We start from the raw sequence: 20,525 nt of genomic DNA, 5'->3' as shown, positions 1-20,525 counted from the left end.
TGAAGGTCAGGTAGTACTGTTGTGTTGGATTATTCTTCTGACTTCTTAGGTAGTGTAGACCAGATACTGTAATCTGGTTATGCCGGATGATGATTAAATCTGGGAGTATTTACTTTAATTCTGCTGAGTGTACACGGAATGAAAAAGTTTAATTTAAAGTGGGGGAAAAAAAATGGTATCATAAATGATGAAGCCTAATGTGAAAAAAATGAATGTTTAGTATAGCAGTCTCATATTTAAACAATGCAGCATTCATGTCATGGTTAAAATTTCCTCCTTATACAAGGTGGAAGGATTTAGGGAATTTCTTATTCCTTCCTCTTGCAAAATTCTGTAAAGTCATGATGGGAAATAGATTCCAGAGAACAGCAACAGTTGTTTCTCTGTAGCAAATGTGATTGTTAATGGAAAGAAATGCAAGACAGCCATCTGTTGGATTGTGCAGCAACGTGCTTAGTTTCCAGGCCCCAGTGCAGGCTGCCGATAGCCCAGAAAGGAACAAGTACAGTGCTCATTGCAAGGGCAGATGGTGGTTGTGGCCATTTTAAATTCAGGCTGAGCATAACTCCACTAAAAAGGAAATATACACATGTGAAAATGGGTCCTAGGAGTGCTGCAGACAGCTGGGATGCAGGCAAGGATTTGTCATCAGCATGTTGCTGGTTGTACAGCAGTTTTCTGCACCTTTTCACGAGTAACAATTCGATACTGCGGGACTGTGTGGTCAGCTGCTATCAAACATGATGGATTCTGCTCTGATCCACTGCTTGAGGAGAACAAATGTGCAGCTGATCTCGACATGAATGTCAATGTAGGATGGAGGACTAACCTGTCCCTGGAGTTGTAAGGCACCTTCAGGTATATATTGTAAAGAACATTCTACTGAAAATCACAACCACATTTATCTTTAAGAAGCTGGGTTTAGTGTAAGGTTTGGATTAGATATCTTATATCCTTATATTTTGTATATTATGTGCTTTTATTAAAAAAACTTTTTCCATCATATTGATCATTAAGTGATACAGTCAATCATTTGATTGTTCCAGATGTACTGATCCAGATTAACAATTTAATAAATTAGCCTAGTTGAATATTATTGCCAGTCATGCTGAGAGTCTGAGCCCGTATCTGTTATTTCCCCTCTGAGATACTCTGCCAGACTTCTGTTTTGAACCAATTTCTTACCTTTCTTAGGTCTGGGGCCATTTAGATAGGCTTAGTTCCCAATCCAAAGGAGAAAACTTCACTCTGCTGTCTTCAGATCTTTTTAGTAGATAGAGACAAAATAGTGGTTATGCTGGCTTCACCTCTCACCTCTCACCACAGTCTTCTGTTCAGACATGCCTGAACACATGTTATCATTCTTCCAGGTGACAGTAACACAAAGAACAACTATTGGTGCAGTACCATGGTGCTGGGTGTTTGGGCAGGGATTTTGTAAGCCATTTGCATATTGCTGCTGTCACTGGCCGTTTTAGCTGCAAGCTGGTACTCGGGACTGAGCTCTGAATGACAGTGAATTCCATGGAAATATTATCAGTGTTTTTATCTAGCACAAACTGCAATTTTTGAGAGCTTCCTGGCTTGCTTCTTTTTGTCCCTGCTGAGGCCAATTCCAGTTAAAGCTAGAAAAAAAATGAGCCAGTGTTGAAAATCACACCCTCTATGTTCCTCTGAGTACAAATAGATTGAATTTCAAATAAAAATTAGAGTGAAGTAAAAGGTCACTTGCTAATTCTAATGTAATTTAAAATGGGTGTAAATTAATTTTGTTTCTTTCTCTGTCTTAAAGTTCTGTCACATGTTCTTTTGTAGGTCAGCGTAATCACAAGAATGGATAACAGCCAGTGGTTGCAAAGGGTAAGGGGTAGAGGGGCAAGGGTGTCGGAACTGTAAGAAAGGAATCCAAATAACTGGTTATGCTAAATAACTGAGCAGAAGGCAATGCTGCTTGATCTGCACTAATGATATCCTTGCTGCATTTTGTGGCAGACATCCACAAATATGTGAATATTTGACACATGTGGTTGCTTTGGTGGAGATATTCAAATTATTTGCAAGCACTGAGGATTTGACCACTGCATGCCATGTGATAATCTTAAGTCTCTCTGAATTCCTGTGCTGTTGTGTTTTTTTTTTCCCCCCAGTAATTTGGCTTAGACTGTGACAGCTTCTGATTGTGATGTGTTTATCCCATATGTTGTCATCAGCAGGTTAATATGTTCTAAATAAGGTTCAGCTGATACCTAACTGGTACAGCTGGAAGGACAAAGGCACCAGCTGGGGTAGGGCAGCTTGTTAACATCCCTACAGATCTTACTGAATGCCTGCCACTCAGGTTGGAACTTTCTGAGAGTTTTAAAATTACATAGGCAGAATTTATTAATTATAAATTCTATAGCCCCTAGCAGAGGATCCTTTGATATCGACCATGTACCCTTGATAGGCAAAAATGTTTGCAATATGTATAGGAGGTAAGTCTTGTGGTCTCAGTCCACAATCAATGAACAATTCCGTTGGAAAGGCATTCCAGTCTCCATATATGCAGCTGTTAGGTGTAATCCTCATGCTCCACTTGCTAATAAAGAGTCTCCTTACCTGCACATAAGGCCGCTACAAATATAGAAGAAAAAGGCTCTACAGCTTCAGGGGAGATGCCTGACAGATTGTGTGCTATTTTTAAGAGAAGCTGCCCTTTCTGCTACGCAAGTTTTTTTTCTTGCTTAGTCAGCAAATTGTAGCAGAAAAGGTCTAGTCTGGTTCTGGTTTTATGTTATATTTAATATGAATTTCATGACTTTGCCTCCATTTTAATCTATAAAGCCTGCATTTTTCCCTTCAATTTAAATGACCTGGTTTTGAAATTGCTGACTGCTGCTCTTTGGAGGTGTTCACTCCCACAAGCTCCTGGGGAAGAGGGATTGATCCCTAACCCCAGAGGAAGCTACAAGTTTGTATTCTGCATAAATAACTTCATTCTCAGAAGCAATCTGGAGTGGGATACATGAACAGGAATTGATTGTTTGTGTTGAAGGCAAGGGAAAGGTAAAACAGATTGAACAGACGATAATAGCTACATTATATTTGCTGAAAGCAAAAGAAAAACCCTGAGAAATGTGGGAGCAAAAACAAAACCATTTTTTTAATAGAAAAGAACAGCTTCCCAGCAATTCTGGATATGTTTGGTTCTGTTAAGAACCTTCTACAAACTTTGCCTTTGACCTTAAAACCAAAATAGAATAAGGTTTTGCCTTCTTTGCTCAAGACAGATGAGTTTGTCTGAGGAAGATAACAAATGTGGATTATGTCACTACAAATACCGAAGGGGAAGGTGACACTTCAGGTAGTTGCCTCTGGCTAAGTATGTAAAGAGAGTGTTGTGTTCTTATCCAGTCACAACCTTTCTGCTTACCTTAGAGTAAATAAAAGTGACTACTTGTCTTCACTGTGGCTGAAGCAGCTTTTCTTTTTTCTTTTTTTTTTCTTTTTTTACCTCAGGTAACTAATACACCTTAGTTTTCCTGAGGTGTAACATAGTGAAGGTGAGACAATTCACTTTACAAGATCAGTGCTGTACATCTGCCTAAGGCTGACTTAGCTGAATTTATCTCACAGTTGTATCTGATGTGGCTGTCTATTTTTTCTTTCTTTTTTATTTTAATACCTCACACAACCTCATGTGTGCTAATTACTGCAGCTAAAACACATCAGATCTTGAGCAATGACTGGATTGTTTTAACTGCAGCATTCCTAGCTTATGCTAGTATGGAGATCACAACACTGATGGTAAAATACTCACCTTGGAAGTAATTTGCCTTTTCCCACAGGCAAGAAAACTTCCTTCTTCTGCTGATTCATTACTCAGTTGTGTATTTCAATTTGATTCACTGATGTGTGGCATTTTGCTGTTGTCCTTACCAGATGTACCTGCTCAGATTTAGCTACTTGTAAAGTGCTTATCCAGCTGTGGGCTTCCTGTGCCGCTGTCATCTGCTCTCTCAGAAGCAGGTGTGATTAACATAGGATTAACATAGGATATATCTGCACAATTTATCCTTCCACCCAGAGTGGCACCCTGAGATTTTCTGACTTCACTGCATTTATATAGACAAACTCAGTTTCCCATGATTCTTACTTAATTGTTTCTATTCTCTGTCAAATGTAAGTTAATAGGCCAGGATCCTGACTCTATTCCTGTGCCACTCAGCTTCTTTGTTTCACTGTGTAATGGCAAAAAATCTGTATAGAATTCTAATTTAAAACAAAACAAAACTTTTTTTCATTCTCACCCAGAATTTCCTGACTATACTATTAAAGAGGTTAGCCTGGGTTATTTTAGGTACTAACACTGATTTATATCTCTTAGTGTTCCTCACTTAGAAACATCTCTGATCTGGTTTACTAGAAGTTAATCTGTCTTCGCCTTCTTCTCTTGAAATATCTCCCGAACAATCACATTTGGGTTAAGTTGCATCAAGTGCCCAGAAGAGAGCCATAGTATTATAAAGAACTTTCTAGCACATAGCCTCACTTTATAATAACACAAGGTTGACTGTATTTTTGAGGTCAACAAAGTGCCTGAGGTGTTTCAACTCAAATAGTCCTAAGTATTTCTAGAAAATATATTACTAGTAAGATTTTTCTGTCTACTAAAGAGGGTGAAAAAGTTGTTGAGTGTCCAGTCCTTCCAATATAGATTAGAAAAGCCTACTACATTAATCTGTGCTAACAGTGGCAGTTCTGAAAGCAAAGTTCAAGTGAGCAGAAGCTGGATTTATCATAATGCTCACAAACATAATCAATTTTTTGATAAATTGGCCAGTTTTCATGCTAAGTGTGTGATTATCCCAGAAAATGAACGATGAGTTGTGGGTTCTGTAACACATTGCGACACTTTGCTGTAAAAGTCATTTGGATGGGCCATTATTGCACCCAAGATGTTTATTAATTTTTTAGATTGTATAAATCATTTTGAGTATTAAGGATGTTCTAATAGTTGAAGACATACACTTGAATTTCTAGTACTGAGTAGTTTTCCTATTGATTTTAGTCTTTGCCCAACTGCTGTGCTGTACTAAGCCAGCTGGATTTTCTCACTCAATTCATAGCACATAATATGAGCTGCCTCTCAAAAATCGAAGCCGTGTAAGATAAGAGCATGTTCTTTCATGACCACTTTACTCTGCCCTTTCTCACAGGGAATCATGCTTGTATTTAAAGCTCATAAGTACTATATATAGCAGCGTTCTACAAAAGTTCCTGATATATCAGACACGCAAGGTTCTTGATTTTGCCACAGCTCGCTTCTCTGGCCGCGTGAAAAGCCCTGAAGAAGGTGAAAACAGGTGCAGAGAAGATGCTGTGACTTTGCTGGGAGTTCTTCCTCCAAAGTTTGTGTTTCTTCAATGACCACTTTAGGCTTAAGGTGCTGATAAGTAAGAGTGATTTTTTTATTTTTCAATATCAGGTTGCAGCTGTGATTGGCAAGAGTTTTCCAGAAGGAGTCAGAATCCTGCCTGGCAAGTTCACCCTTTAATGTCTTTCTCTTCATATGCAGTCAGATTGTGCAGTAATGAGGCTCCTCTAATTGAAACCAAATGCTGGAAGTCTCTTATTGGCCTTGCTTTGTCAACAAGAAGTTGGCATAAAAACCCTCCTTGCCCCTTCCCTGCAGAGGAGCTGAACCCATGTAGTTCAGGAAAGGCTTTTGGCAATGTCTGGGATATTGGGATTGCTGTGCCAAGACTGCTGCCTTTATATTTCCTTTGGAAAAATGTCATTTCATCGAAATAATTTTTTGCAGTGCTATTTCCATCCCAACTATACCGTTGACAGATATGTTTGTAAATGTTTCCAAAAAAAAAATCAATGAACTGATATGTTTGCATTTTATGTTTTACTTTTGGCTTTCTCATTTCCTCTTCTTTTGACAGGATGTTATGCTATATTTTCAGGTTTAATATCAAATTTTCAAAGGCATTTCAGAATTGCAGGTCTTTTAAAGTGTTTCAAAATTATGAACTTTTCTCCAAAGTTAGGGCAAACTAAAATTTTGAAAAGTTAGGCTATCAAACAAGATGGAAATTCTGTAACTGGTTTCAGGTTCCTGTGTTCTGTGCTTTTGAGCTCCTAGGACCTGATTCAGTGCCTACCAAAGCAAATGGGAATCTTTCTCTTGAATTGAGTGACTTTGGACTCAACTTTAAGATGAAATAATTTTCAAATTTATTATAAAGGCCAAACATTTGGCTTTTTTTCCTGTCTCTTTTAATTTTAAATATTCCTGGTGCTATCTTTTGTGAAAACCCAACTGGCAGGAGGAAATGTGCGAATAACATGCACGTTTAACTCGGTGTGAGGGAGCTCCTGCTTTCTACACTGAATCCCAGCTATGGCAGAGGATGAGTTTAGTGGAATCAGCTATGAACCATTACTTGGCTCCAATGCTGTGTTACTGGATCTCTGCAAACACAGTGGTGCTGAATATTCAGGAACAATGTTTTATAAGTATTGAAGACTTCGATAGAGGTCACTTTTTTAATTTTCTTTTTTTCAGGGATCGAACAGGTTTCCTCGGGCACCCAGTATGTATTGGGGTATTGAATATGGAGCAGAGATGAGGCACAGAAGTGAGACTGATCACAGGCCAGTATTCAAGTCAGCTGCTACAAGACTTGAAGTGGTTCACTGTTGGTTCTGAGCACTCTAACAAGCTCTTGATGCCACCTGAAGTATTTCAGAACAACAGGCTGGATCACATCTGCCATTACATCTGCATGAACCTGTCTGTCTATTTGAGGTAACACAAGTAGAAGTTATAAGTTATTTTATTTATTTTATTTATTAAGAAGTTATTTTCTCCCTCGGGAGAAAATTTTGCCAGAATGAAGGCAGCTTCTCTCTGCCTCTGCTACCCTAGCCCCCCTCCGCCAACATTTTGGTGGCCCCAGTAGGCCCATTCCGAAGATCACAAGACAGTTTCTAGCACACTGACAGTGATTTAAGTTCATGAGCTCCTCCCAGTTTCGAAGTGCTGGGAATCGAGTCTTTTGTGTGATACATTGTGAACTCAGTAGCCATTAAAATGTTGGCAGTAATTTTTTCATGTTTTGTGTGTTTTCTGCCCTCTAACCAGAAAGATAATCTAATTTCTAAAGAAAGAATAAGGTGGGCAGGTGTTTTAATAAAACTTTTTCTTAAAATTTCCAAACAGCTGAAAGATTAGAAAAACAGGCTTTCCGTTGGAAATAATTTCTTCTTGCAAGCACTTGGCTTGTACACATTTTTACCATGTTTCATAAGAAAATGACAGTGCAAAGCAAAAGTAACCCCATTACTCCCTTCTAAATCATTTGGTTTTCATCTCAAAAGAGATTTTTTTTCTTGTCATGTCAACATTATTTCAATTAGAGCCCTGGAGCTCTCATTCCTCCTAAGGCCAGCACCAAGAATTGCAGGACTGTATTATACCCATTCACAGCCATTAGAGGTCAGCACATGCTCATTCATCTGAGCAGTTTTAAGTCCTTTATTCCTCCAGTTTTACATAAGAGGTTTTTGATAAAGATGAGTGTGAGCTTTCATGTCTCTGACATCTTACTAGATAAGAAGATTCTGGGAACTGTAAAAAGCTAATGAACACAAAATATGTACTTGTGCTAATATCTTCACACCATATAGTGTGCCAAGAAAAGCTCCACTTCATGTTTGTTCTGGTTTCGATAACCCAGCACTTGCCAAAAGACTGGAGTGAGTGGAATAGTTATACCAAGCTATATGCTAGTCCAGATTTTGGTTAATGCTTGTGCCTTGTTGAGATCTGTTTGACATTAATCCTACTGGTTACGAAGCTTAAGCTTCTAAGAGTGAGAACCAGGACAGCTACAGCAAAGAGCCTACACCTTGCAACGTATTATTGCAATGTCTCATTTGAGCCCAACATTAGCAGGCCACAGAAAAATATATAAATAGTCTTCAGTTAAAGAGAATGAAATTTTGAAGGCTACATTTTGTGGATTTATGACTGATTTTACAATATTTTTATTTTTAACAAAATCTTATAAACGCTAAAAATTGAAAGTACTACAAAACTCCAAGGAACAGAAGGTTCAAGAAATTCTGAACTTATTTTCCCAAACCAGTACTTACTTCTGTATCCTTCTGCACCTGTTTCACTGAACATGAATAAAATTTTATTTGGCTATAGTGTGGGAGAGCGAAAGAAAGACGGTGAGTGTAGTGGTTCAACACCCTGCAGCAGAAATGGGCTGTTATGTCTGTTATGAATGTGGCAGATGGGATCTTCTCCCTCTAGAGAAAAATCGAAAAGGTAAAGAAAAAAATGGTATCTAGAATGGGTTTAAGTGTTTGTTCAGGAAAAAAATTACTCAACAATTTTGGGTTTGACCCAAAATAAATATTGGAATATAGGAAAATTATATGAAATACGATTTTAGTTCCCTGGACATCAGAAGTGGTAAAATGAACTGCTTCTTATCTGTAACTAAGCTATGAAAATAAAATTCAAGTCAGCTGAAAGTGAAAAATACTATTTCTTAACTTGGTTTTAATAGAAGAAACACTGATGCTGAAAGGATAATAAATACTACAAAATGCTGCATAATCAGAAACACAGGAGTGTTTTTGGAATACTGGAGTGTGTTCCTAAAGCTTCTGTAATGAATGCAGAGTGTTTCAGACTTGTGCACTAAATCTTAAATACAAATAATCCCGGGTAAGGAACAACAACATTTTATTTTATTAACAAAATTATGTAGTGCAATTAAATACGTGGTATAAACAAACCTGAAAAACACATCTGGCTCAGAACTTCGTGGATTTTAAAAATTCTTGGCATAATTTTGTAATGTTGCCCTTCCTGCATTCGGGACCAATATCTAGGGTGGATTTTAAAATTCTCACCCTTTTTCCTCCCATCTGATCCTTGGTACCTCTTCAGAGCCCTATTGACTTGAGCAAGGCATGAAATTGAGAAGGAATTGCAACTAAGTCTGCAGAGCACCGTATTTGGAGCAAAACTCTCAAAAATTCTGCACAATTGAAAACAGAAATAAATAGATCTGGAAAACATTTTGAAAAATATACAGTAAGTAGGTAAAGTCAACAATAATTTGTTTTCCTCCATCTGTTCAACAGTGTAGGGTAAAAATAACTAATGTCAACCGTAGTAAATTATCATGAAGCAACTGAATGAAAAATGTTTAGTTTTTATAGAACAACCTGTTTACCAGCTTTTTACCATAATAACTGGTAATAAGCGCAGATTTTTTTCCTCTCTCAAGCTGTGTTTTTCTAAAAGATAGGATGGATAGAACTGTAATGATGAATAACAAAACTATAGGTGGTCTATGTACAGAATCACATTTAACACAATGTAATTCTGTGTCAAGTCTTGAAATGATTTGTCACTGACAATGGGGAAGGCAAATAATCTACTGTATCAGGTCGCTAAGTTTAATAACGCTAATAAAAAGGTGTTGAAGCATAAGTGCTACCTGGATGAGTAGGGCTGTTGACCTCATTAAATGAGTACGAATTGCAAAATGGAGCCACGTGTTAGATTTTAAAATGTATTTTGCAATGGTACCTTTTTTCTTTTCTTTTTTATTTTTTTCTTTTTTTTTTTTAACTGCATAGAATTACCAGTTCTCCTCTGGGCTTTTATAAATCTCATGCTTCCAGAAGCACTGAATGATTATGTTACAAGAACAATGAACAATAACCTTTAAGCTTTGTGTGAAATCACTTCTTAATTTCCTGTTCCGAGCCTGAAATTTTATCATTAAATGTAGGTTAAAGCTGTGTCTTTTCATTCAATTTTATTAGCAATACTAAGGAGATTTGTCTTCCCAGTTAAGTATCCATTGTCTTAATGTTCCAGATGTTTGTAGCCAAGAACATCGTTTGAATTGATGTGGCGATGACACAGAGAAGGAACAGATGGCACAGAGCTGTCCCTGCTCCATTCATCACGTCAATGATTGGAAATGATGACAATACCACACGGGCTCGCTCCAAATTATGGAACCCAGCAAACAAATTAGCCTGACTGGCGGGAGGTCTCAGAAAAGAAGATTGAAATCTGCCTTGGACAACTATGGAGGTTACATGGCTACAGATCACATCGCTGGTGAAAGAGGTCAGTAGAAAAATGTCCCAAGAATGAGGTTTTGCCTCTACCTGGTGCTTGTAAAGTTCTTTCAGCCTTTGGCTTGGATGAGTAATTCTGTTGACTTCACTAGGTCTAGCTTACATGAAGAGGTTTTTCATTTAATGAGTAAGAATTGCAGATTTGATTTACGATCAAATACTGAGTAAGAACGTAGTAATGGCCTGATGCACGTAAGTGGAAGAAGCTAGAGCAAAAGGCTGTGCTAGGCTTACTTGTGCTTACTGCTGTATTTTTGCAGCAGGCTCTTAGTTACTGCACTGTTATTCTTATTGTCTAGGTCCAGTTTTCCATATTACTGTTGGGCTTGTCTGACCATGACATTCTAGTCAGATATTTTTTATTTTTGTATCATAAGATAGGAACAGAGCTGTTTCAACTGTGCAATTTATAGTCTGAATCCTTGCCAGCAGACTGAAGTGTCAGGTGCCGCAAATGTCTTGGGGTTGGGTACAGATTCCTAACCAGATATGTGTGCCATATATCAAAAATCCAAAAAAGTTCCTAATATTATGAGTACTGACATCTGATTGACATCTGCAGACACTCAGAGAACAAGTTCTGGTAATATTGCTTAAGAAACCAGGGGGACAGTATATTTATATGATTATGACTTGCAACCATTTTCCTGTCATCTTACTGTGCATCATGAAAGAACAAGGAGACACAGGATTTGTAACTGAAGAAAAGCAGATTTTGTTGTTCCACAAAAAAAGGAAACTTGTTGGGCTTTTTCTAGTCAGGCCTGTGGTACAGGTTGTTCTAGAACACCAAACACAAGTGTTTGGTATATTTATTGCTATGAGTCTTTATGAAGTTTCTTCTGTGCTGTGCTGAACACATTGTTTTCATAAGGGTCATAATTATAGTTTGGAAGGAACGGGAGTGTTCTGTACAGTGAGTGGAAAAAGGTAAATTTGTAATTCTTGTGCTAAGGGTGTGAATAGGTAATTTCTGATACTTTCTCCCTACAAGCAAAGTAGCTTGTTCTGTGTTTCCTTTTATTACCTGATGTGAGTTCCATATGTCCATCTGAAAATATCTTAGAAAAATGCTTGTGGTGGCTTCTCTCTGCATTCAAGAGTTATCAGAATTCCTTGAAATTAAGAAGTTGGAAAAATTCCCCTGCAAACCCTACAGGGCTGAGAATATTGCAGCAGAGTCTGTGTTTATAACACAGGTGATTTGGGGCTGTTACAATCTCATTTTCTGTCAGGAGAGATTCTCAGCTTTCAATAACAACAGAAGAATTTGCATTAGTACTTGACAATATGACTGAAATACATCCCAAACTTTTGGAAAGAAGGTCTCAAATCATTATTATTTTGAATTTGTTTCATGATATTGCAATAATTGATATTGGCTGTATCCAGTAAATCATGAAAACAATTCTAAAATAATTTTGTAATTTACATAACGACAAAAAATTAGTAAGTACATACTTTCAGAGGCAAATGCTATCATGACTGAATTTCCAGTAGATCAGGTTATGATAGCAGCAGACTGTTAATACAGAGAACAGGTGGATTGAGGATTTAAATGTTCTGGTAAAATAAACAAAAGGGAAAGGAAGGAGGATTTAAAAGCCTGATTTCTTAAGAGAAATATCCCAAATCAGTGGGTACATGCAAACTTTTTAGACCATATATATTTTAATTTTCAGCTTGTGGACGCTTGAAAAAACAAAAGGGGCTATGAAAATAATGGCTGTGACAGCAGAACAGCAGAGGACCTTTCCCAAAGTTTCAGTAGATCTAAATGGTCAAGGCAAGTACAGCCCTACAACATTAATTGACCTCCAAAAATATCTGTAAGCATCACATGCCAAGAAAACACCCCAAACTACTAATCATGATAACTGAGGTATCCTGAATCATGATGCTTTTCCTTCATAACATAATACATCTGATTAACTAGTAGAAACTTGGCTACCTGGAAGCCTAAAGTGTTTTTCTACTCAAAACTTACAGCCTCCTTTATTTACATAACTGAGCTAACACAGACTTAGGCTATGAAGATATGTACTTCTGATTATAAACAGGAAAAAAGCAGAGAATAGTTTATTAATTTTATCAAAACTGTGGCCTGAATAGTAGGTTTCATCATTAACGGCTCTGGAGAATAAACTGAACTTTTGAACTATATGGTTTCCTTATCTAGTTCAATAATAACATCCAAAGCAATGTGTGCATGCCGATACGTGAAGCTTAGGTCTGGTTATAATAGGCCAGTCTGTCATCTTTTACTAGTCTATAATAAATGGTCTGTGGATTTAATAATCTGAAATGTTTTTCAGAAATCCACCAAAATTTACACTAGTTGCTGACACACTGTTGACAAAAGTTAGGATTAGAAAATCATTAGAAATTGGAGATGTCTGCCACAAGTGGTAACCTATGCTGTTGTTACTCCACTGACATATTGACTTAAATAATGTATTACAGTGCAGGAGTAGAAGGAGACTTCAGCTCTGAGGAAGGGTTGACATCTCTGTCTGGCAAGGAATATGTTGCATTCTCTTTTTAACAGCTACATATGAAAGTGGTAAAAGCAAAAATGACAGAAACAAGACACTTAAGCAAAGATCTTTCTATCCAATGATCACGTGGTCTGGCATTCAGACGTCCAGTACTGTTGTACATCATTCAAATGAGGAAAACAGCTGCACTTCGTTCATGCATCTCCTTTTAGCTACTATTATTGCTCAGAGAAATGCAGGTTAAGGTTTCAATAACCTCCCTATAACACTGCAACGTTAATGCTAAGAGCATCCAGGGAGACTTTAATAGAATGCAACATTAAAATGAGAAGCGTAAACTGTGTTTAGTTTGAGGTTTTTAGATGTGTCCACTGCGATGGAGGGTACTTGGGCTATCAGTGATGGTCTGGCAATTCGTGCGGTGCTGTCAGCTTTGAATTAACTTCACTGGTGCATGTAACTGGTCCTGGTTGCACCAATATCAAACAGCAAAATTATCTGCTGTAGTTTGTTCTGCTTTTCAGGAAAAGATTATTTGTTTCCAGTGTTATAGAAGCGCTTGAAGGTGTGACTGGAGCTTCATTACGTTTGATATGTAAAACAAGAGCCTTGTTCTAGCGATCCTACAGCAAACTTGAAACAAAAGACACAGAGCTGGTGGGGAAGCCAAACACAGAACATATTCTGCACCAGCGGTGTGCAAGCAGCGTAAATAGAGCATCTGCCCTAGTCAGCAATGTTTGAGCTTCCCTTTGAAAACGTATCCTTCCATGTAGGTGTGAGGAAACTTCCCTTTCACTCCTCCAAGCGAACAATTAGCAGAAATGTATCTTTATTTAAATGACTGGCACTTCGTCACTCAGCAGCAGTTTTGTCAAAAATTCTTTTATTTCTCTTGCACTTCTGTCCCTTCAGCCAACAGTTTTTGAGAGAAGAAGGGTTGTATGATTTTAAAACAGTTTCTAATCCCTCAATAAAAATAGTCAGTGTAAACAAGTTGTTAAACTGAATTCACTGCTGTCTTCATAGGAGTTATAAGCCTGAAGGGAAATTTTTGAAAGCATACGGAACTGCCAGCCTGGGTGGTCTAACAAGTGTTCATACAGAGCACCTAGTTCTCCACGTCTTTTCAGCAGCTGTATTGATTTGTGCCTGTGTACTGTAGGTTTCACACTCTGACCAGTTCAGTGGCTTTACTCACATCAAAGTAAACCTTTGATTCCTAATGCATACTCATATATATCACTGCTTTGCTGCTAGGCTGTGATCATAACCGGAAATCTCTTCACTTTCTTATACCCATGCAAACATTTTTTTTATTAGTGCCATCCAATATGAATTCTTGAAATTTTCAGTGGCTGCTCTGTGTTTGTTTGTATTTTCTTTTCTGAGCCCACTGATGATTTTGTGGGCAAGCAGGATGGGTGAAAGCCAAAAGCTCTTTGTGCATTACTGAGAGCCTATCCACAAAAATCTGTTGAAAGGAAGGGAAGCAAGAAACAATAGATCGCGATGATAAAGCAATACAGATGAAATTCAGATGGAAAATGCAAAAGATCAAGTGTCTGCCTGCTTCATGCTGTTTCCCAAGAGCTTCCTTTGGGCCATCCATCAAAGAAAGATCTGGAGAGGATTAATGAGATGTGACAAGTTTCAAAGGTGACACCTGTTTTGGACTGCCCAGAGCTGGATTTTGGAGGGCTCATAGACTGTTTTTTTTGTTTTAGAGACAGGAGATCAGATTGAGGGGAGGGGCAGACAATACCAACTGCTTGAAAAAACGTGGAATTTTGTATTTTCTTTGTGGAATTGCTCTCTTCGTGTACCTGTGTGCATGTGACTTCCCACAGAATTGTGCTGTGCGGCCACTCCTTGCGGTATGAGCCTCAAAGTAGATTAGAAATGTCCCACCTCTGTGATAAAAAAAATCAATAAATCCATCTGGGCTGTTTCTATACCAAATAACGAATTTTTAAGGCCCACTTGAGGGGGCGGGGAGGAGCTAATTTTTTTTGATGCAACACAGTTGCATTGAACGCTGTAGCTTCATAGTGTATCAAATGAAATTTTCTATCTTTTGTAGACCCTTCAAATGTATGAATCCATGTGCAAAGACTGCACAAGGTTGTGCGATGGGCTTTCTTTCCTTAGGTACCCATATCTGTGACCCCTGAGAAATTTTTGCACACTTGTAGTTCACAACAGAGTCACATTTCGAACTATGAAGCAACACTTCTCCATCCACCACCCTTAAAGAGGCCTCCATCTGCCTTTAGGATTCAGTTCCAGTCTGAGGGGTGTGGAGGAGGGACCTCTGGCAGCAGAATGGCAACCTCCAGGTCCCTTACAACAGGAGCAATGTTGAGGAAAAATCAGCGCAACTTGATATGTGCCTGTAAAGCAGAAGTTAAAGGAAAAATGTTGCTTCCTAGGACACAGTAGTCATTTGTACAACCCAGAAGTGTTATGATAATGAGCAATCAAGTGACCGTGTAAGTCTAATGTGTCTGTCCAACAGCAGCCCACAGTGCAGTAGCTGTGGGTCCTTGCAGTCCCTCTGGGTCCTCGCCAGCTCCCTGTCCCTGGTTCTTATTGCTGGCTCAGCTTCCACAGCTGGACGTGGCTCCTTACACCTGTTCCCACACCTCTGGCTGTGCTTTTCCTGCCAGAGCGTGAGCATTTTGCAGTGAGTTCCAGAAAATTTATTTTTTAAGCAGTGCAAGACTACCCTGTTGGCGGGACCTTCGTGTTCTGGAGATCTCACACCCCCTCTTCTATAATTTCATACAACCCAGCAAAGCTGTAAAATGTTCTAATTCTGCCTGTGGTTGATCTTCCCAGCCACTAATATCTGATGTAACTCAAAGTAGAGTAGATAGCCCCTTCAACCTCACCCCTGGGGAGCCTGTTTGTGCCCTTCTCTCCTCTCCAGTTCCTGGAACACAAAGGTGGAAGCCAGCAGCCCTGCCAGCCCTGGGGCTCTGCGGATGATGCGTGGCCCTGGCAGAGCCAGAGGAGCTGTGCCTGTTGTACCACATCCTCTCTGTTGAAATACTGGTTGCATACATCTGCCTATACCATGGGGTTTGCTTCTGAGATGCTCCAGGATTATTTCCTGACCAGTTTTGAAGCATTTTATATATCCTTCAAGGGGCAGTTGTGCAAGGGCACTGGAGGGGATCCATCAGCATTGGTGTGCAGTTTTACACCCAGGTGTAGGGCGATATCCCTGATCTTTCCCACATATGTATTGGCTAGGTAGAGTTTAAAGCAGCAAACGTGGTTCTTCCATGTGAATGTTTAGGAAGTTTAGCCTGCAGCCAGTGCCTGTAAAGTCTGGATGAAACTGGAAAGACACCCAGGGAGATGACTGGCCAGCTGATACCTGGTACTTGCTATTGCTTTTGTTGCTTTGTTGTTACCATGTCTCTCTGTTTGTTCATTTATTTCAGCCTCACTGCTGTAGCTATATCATAAGTCATTTACGTATCTGAGGTATGAGTTGTAACTGATATCCACGTGTCTAGAGGTACCAAACATGCTGGGATCCTAATCAGAGCAGTCATCAATGGTATACAGAATTTATAAGGTGGACTTCTGTTGTAAGAGAAGCGATAGGGAGGGCAAGAAAGCTTTTTAACTGTGTATTCCGCTACTGGGGCATGCTCTTGCAGATAATTTAAATATTATTAGAACCATGACTTTTAACAAAGGAATAGAGTTAGACTCACAGTTTATTTCAGCTCCTGTTTGACATTGATGTCTGTCTAGAGAAAATAAGCATAAAGCTAGTAAATGTCTTTGTGTTGAAACCTATTGTTTCATGTGACACGTAAATTTACATCTGTCATGAGCTGAAATTATCAAGATCTTGCAATAAAATTGCAAGACCATTTCACAACTATGCCATAACTGTTCTCTGGGATGAATAGAAATACTGTGGCAGTCCTTCTGACATTACAGTTTTCTGGGATCAGCTCTCACCCTTGCTTGCATCATGTACTTTTTTTATTGGTAGGTAATCCAGTAGTGCTGTTATAAATAGGGACCCAGTGGCCACTCTGATGACACTAAATGGTCTGACTGGGCCAAAAATCTAATGGCAGGTTAGATGTTTTTGTCCCCATTTCTTGAATTAAACAGCAGAGGTCAACCTTTTAACCTATGCTGTGTAACAATGGTAGTGCATAGCAGAAAAGTGATTTTCTCCAAATATTGAGAGACTGTTTAGCCAAACCCATACCCCTCTCTTCTGTCTCTGCTCTGTTGATAAACCTTGGATTATCATCTTAATATATTTTACTTCTATTTTGCACCACACTCCTCAGCAATTCATCTCAGAGTACTTACAAAGGATTTATTTATCCTGATTTCAACAGGTGAGTCAGCAAAGACCAAATGGCATTAAAATTATAACGACAAAGCAAGGAATAAAACCTAGATCCTGGGAATTCATTGATGGTTTTCCTACAGATTTGCGGTAATTGTAGCCACATCTTACAAACTTTACTAGCATCTACGTAGAACATGGTGTGTGGTCTGCTAGTAACCTTAGAAATTCACCATCTTCTTGCCAATGTACAAAGGGCAACTTTTGTTACTTCCACCAATAGCCAAGCCACTGAAGTGCACATATAATCTTAGTAGGATTGGGATCCCCTGCTGTTAAATACACGCTGTTCTTGTACTGTCAGCATAGTAAACTTTTCCCTCCTGCTTCCCAGAATGGTATAAAGACACAGGGTATTGCTGTTGGTGACTTTGGTGTTGCAAAGTACACAATTGTTGAGTCATTCCCCCAGTGTCCAGGCAGCACAGACTCTCATATTTTTGAGTAATAGTTGTAGATGGAGCTAATCAGTAGCATGATAGATACGGGCATAGAAGCCTGGGTAACAGATGGCTTTGAGTAAGATGGAGTTCTGAAGGGCAGACTTCAAAGGTGGTTGTTTTGTTGTTTTTTTTTCTGCAGGAGAAATACTACATCCTGTTTACAGATCATCCCTTCTATAAATCATTTGCTCTGAATGGAATCATGGCAGCAATTTTACTCAGCCCCTAGTGATATTTGTTTTGTGAGCTCTGGCTTTTAGAGCACGGTTAAAAGAAATTGGAAAGGACAAATTTTCTTAGACATTTTAAAAATTGCTCCTTTAAATTCATATTTAAATGTAGTCTTTTTATGTACTGCTTGTTTGCAATCTTAAATGTTAGAGACATTGAAAACTAAAACTAATACAGCATATTTAATTCACTATTTTATTAATGCAAGGACACTGGTATTTCTTGGGCCTTGAAATAGATAACAAGCATAGACTTACAGACTGGGACAAGAGATGAAATTTGCAGCATCTGAATTGTTATCTAATTGGAGATTACTCTCCTCCATAAGCCTAATTGGGGAGAGAAAAAGAAAAAAAAAGACACACATGACATGATAATTATATCACTTTGTGCCCTGGAAGGTGCTGAGAATGGGAAGCTGAGACGCTGGAAGCTGTTACGGGGAAGAACGCTGCTCTGGTACGTTTTCTTGTCTTTGTCACAACAGGGTCGAGATGATCAGTGACTGAGCAGACTGTATGTTTTACGGGTGTTTGATTTGCTGTGACAATCAAGGAAATAATTCTCAAATGCAGAATGCTTCTTGGCTGGAGGGGGTTGGCAGGTGCAGAGTGTGCGCTTTACATTACCTTATTCCATTTATCTTGGTACCATAGGTGGTAGATATGCAGGGAAGTATTACTGACTGTTCTTTGTGCCTACTTATGGCTTATTCTCATCCCAGTCTTTTTCTTTGCAAACAGGAACTCCTAGCCACTTATCATGACCAACAATTTATCTTATCACTATATATTCACAATTAATCTGTAATGAAGCCTAAAAAAGACCAGTTCATACAGAAATGGGGCTTTCTTGCCTGGGAAAAACACCAAAAAAGACAAAACCTAGGAAAGCTGAGTTCTGATAGTGAATCTGGTGTAACTATGAAGGAAAACATTTTGGTGTTTTACAGTTTCTGTGTCATTTTAGTCAGTTTAAGGGAATATTTTCTTGACCAAAACTGCTACAAGTGTTAACTGGAATATGTAAGTAAAAGGCTTACTTCCAAGGATATAAAAATCAAACCTAGTTAGAGATGGACTGCCTTTTCAGTTGTGCTAGTCTATAGTGTATCATGGAGGTTTTCTACAGATCTTAATGGAAATCTCTGCAGACCACTGGGTGGTATGAAATGAGGTGAATGCAGAAGGAAAGATGCACAGATATTAATTTTAAACACAGTTCAGTTCAGGTCTCTCTTAGGTAAGGACCAAAGTAGATTTTACCAATTCAATACATACCTAAGAAAAGTTTTCAAAACCAATGCAATGTGTTTCCCTATATATTTTCACAGTAATTCATTTAGAGTTTAATCTCCTGCACTCCACATATTGAAGTTGTAGGCTGCTTTTTTAGTATATCACTTACATTTCACTGCCAAGATGACATAGTAATTTTTTCTAATTAAAACACTCCAAGTGTTTTTATTCTCCCAGTCTTTCATTGTTACTGTTTTCCAAAATGGTTATTATAATACAGCTTTCCTTTAATCTGTCTCCACACTAATTTTAATTATTTTGGGAGGAAGGAATTCTGTCAAAGACTGGCAGAGATGCTTCTACTTTAATGTCTTGCCACTAAAATCTAAAACATGAGAATTTGATTCAGCAAAGAGAATGTATGTGAGTATTTCCACAATCAATAAACTCTTGTCTTAAAATCAAGAATGTATGTTAGTCCTGCTTAGTAGTTCCACGTGTGATTAAAGCCTGACTGGTTTTAAAACTAAATTAATTAAATTTATAAATGTGGTTCTCTCATTAATTATAATAGCATGCCATTTATCCCATTACTGGCAAACTGAGTTTAAAGGGACAGTTCACTCTAGTAAACACCTGTGTACGCATCTGTAGGATAAGGCCATATATGTTGTTTCTAGCTCTAGATAAAATTTCATTTTAATACTAAAATGCTTTACATTTCCTTGCAGGGTTCATATTGTGCCTATGCTACCTATATAAGAAGAGATTTAAAAAGAAAAAGTTCCGTTCTACTCAGCGAAATACTGCTATTTTCAGCCAATATAGCAAGATGAACTGTGTAATTTTAAATACTACTTCGTTTAAATTTTCAAAAGATTTTATTACTGTAAATGGAGTAATGTAGCTCTATGTTGAGTGTAATCAGGAGAAAAAAAGTGTACTGTTCCTCACTGGGAGACATTTAAGAGGTAATATATCTTTAAGTGTCTCCGCCTCTGAATCCACCCACTTCTTGATAGCTGCAGCCTCTTGTTGACTCACAGAAGCTGTGTTCATTCAATAGCGAGCAACAAGCAGTATTTTTCAGAGATTTTAAGAGCACACCTCCTGCTATGTGTTTTACGTTCTAGCTTGCTGCGGCTGAAGGTGTATGAAAGAAACAGTTTTAAGTTTCGAAGATATTGCATAAGATTGTTCCTCCTCTCATCCCAGAAAATCCTGACAGACCAGTTGGATACCTTTCAGGCCTTAACCAAGAACTTTATCTGCTCGTCCCACTGCCTTTTTTACAGTAGAAAGACCTGAGACACTCTTAAGAACTGACTAATTTAAACAGATGGCTAATCCCAGTGCTGTCTGCAATGGACATCTACATCATCATCATCAGAAACAGAATAATCTCTTAAAAAGTGGAATCTGTAAGAAAAATGGAATTACTAAAGGAGTGAAGGTAAGGTTTAATTGTTTACTTTAATTGCCTCAATATTGAACACAGTTGCAACATGACTTATTAAGCTAGTTTCATGGCAGTCTTAGTCTCCATTGAACAGGT

The 20,525-nt window shown here is 38.4% G+C and overlaps 1 protein-coding gene across 3 annotated transcripts in view; it reads left to right on the top strand.

Moving 5' to 3' along the window:
• SPTLC3 (serine palmitoyltransferase long chain base subunit 3) overlaps window positions 1–20,525 on the top strand; it is a 191,115-nt gene that overhangs the window by 91,038 nt on the left and 79,552 nt on the right. For all 3 annotated transcript variants that reach the window (XM_065059889.1, XM_065059891.1, XM_065059888.1), the window contains 6 exons: window positions 1,816–1,860; window positions 5,468–5,519; window positions 6,557–6,799; window positions 9,902–10,159; window positions 18,134–18,191; window positions 19,702–20,423. In XM_065059889.1, coding sequence (XP_064915961.1) covers window positions 20,310–20,423 — 114 coding nt within the window. In that variant the 5' untranslated portion in view covers window positions 1,816–1,860; window positions 5,468–5,519; window positions 6,557–6,799; ... (1 more) ...; window positions 18,134–18,191; window positions 19,702–20,309. The remainder of the gene's footprint in view (window positions 1–1,815; window positions 1,861–5,467; window positions 5,520–6,556; window positions 6,800–9,901; window positions 10,160–18,133; window positions 18,192–19,701; window positions 20,424–20,525) is intronic.

This window comes from Columba livia, chromosome 3 (genome assembly GCF_036013475.1).
Source record: "Columba livia isolate bColLiv1 breed racing homer chromosome 3, bColLiv1.pat.W.v2, whole genome shotgun sequence".
NCBI lineage: Eukaryota > Metazoa > Chordata > Aves > Columbiformes > Columbidae > Columba > Columba livia.
This window is presented reverse-complemented; position numbering and strand designations above follow the sequence as displayed.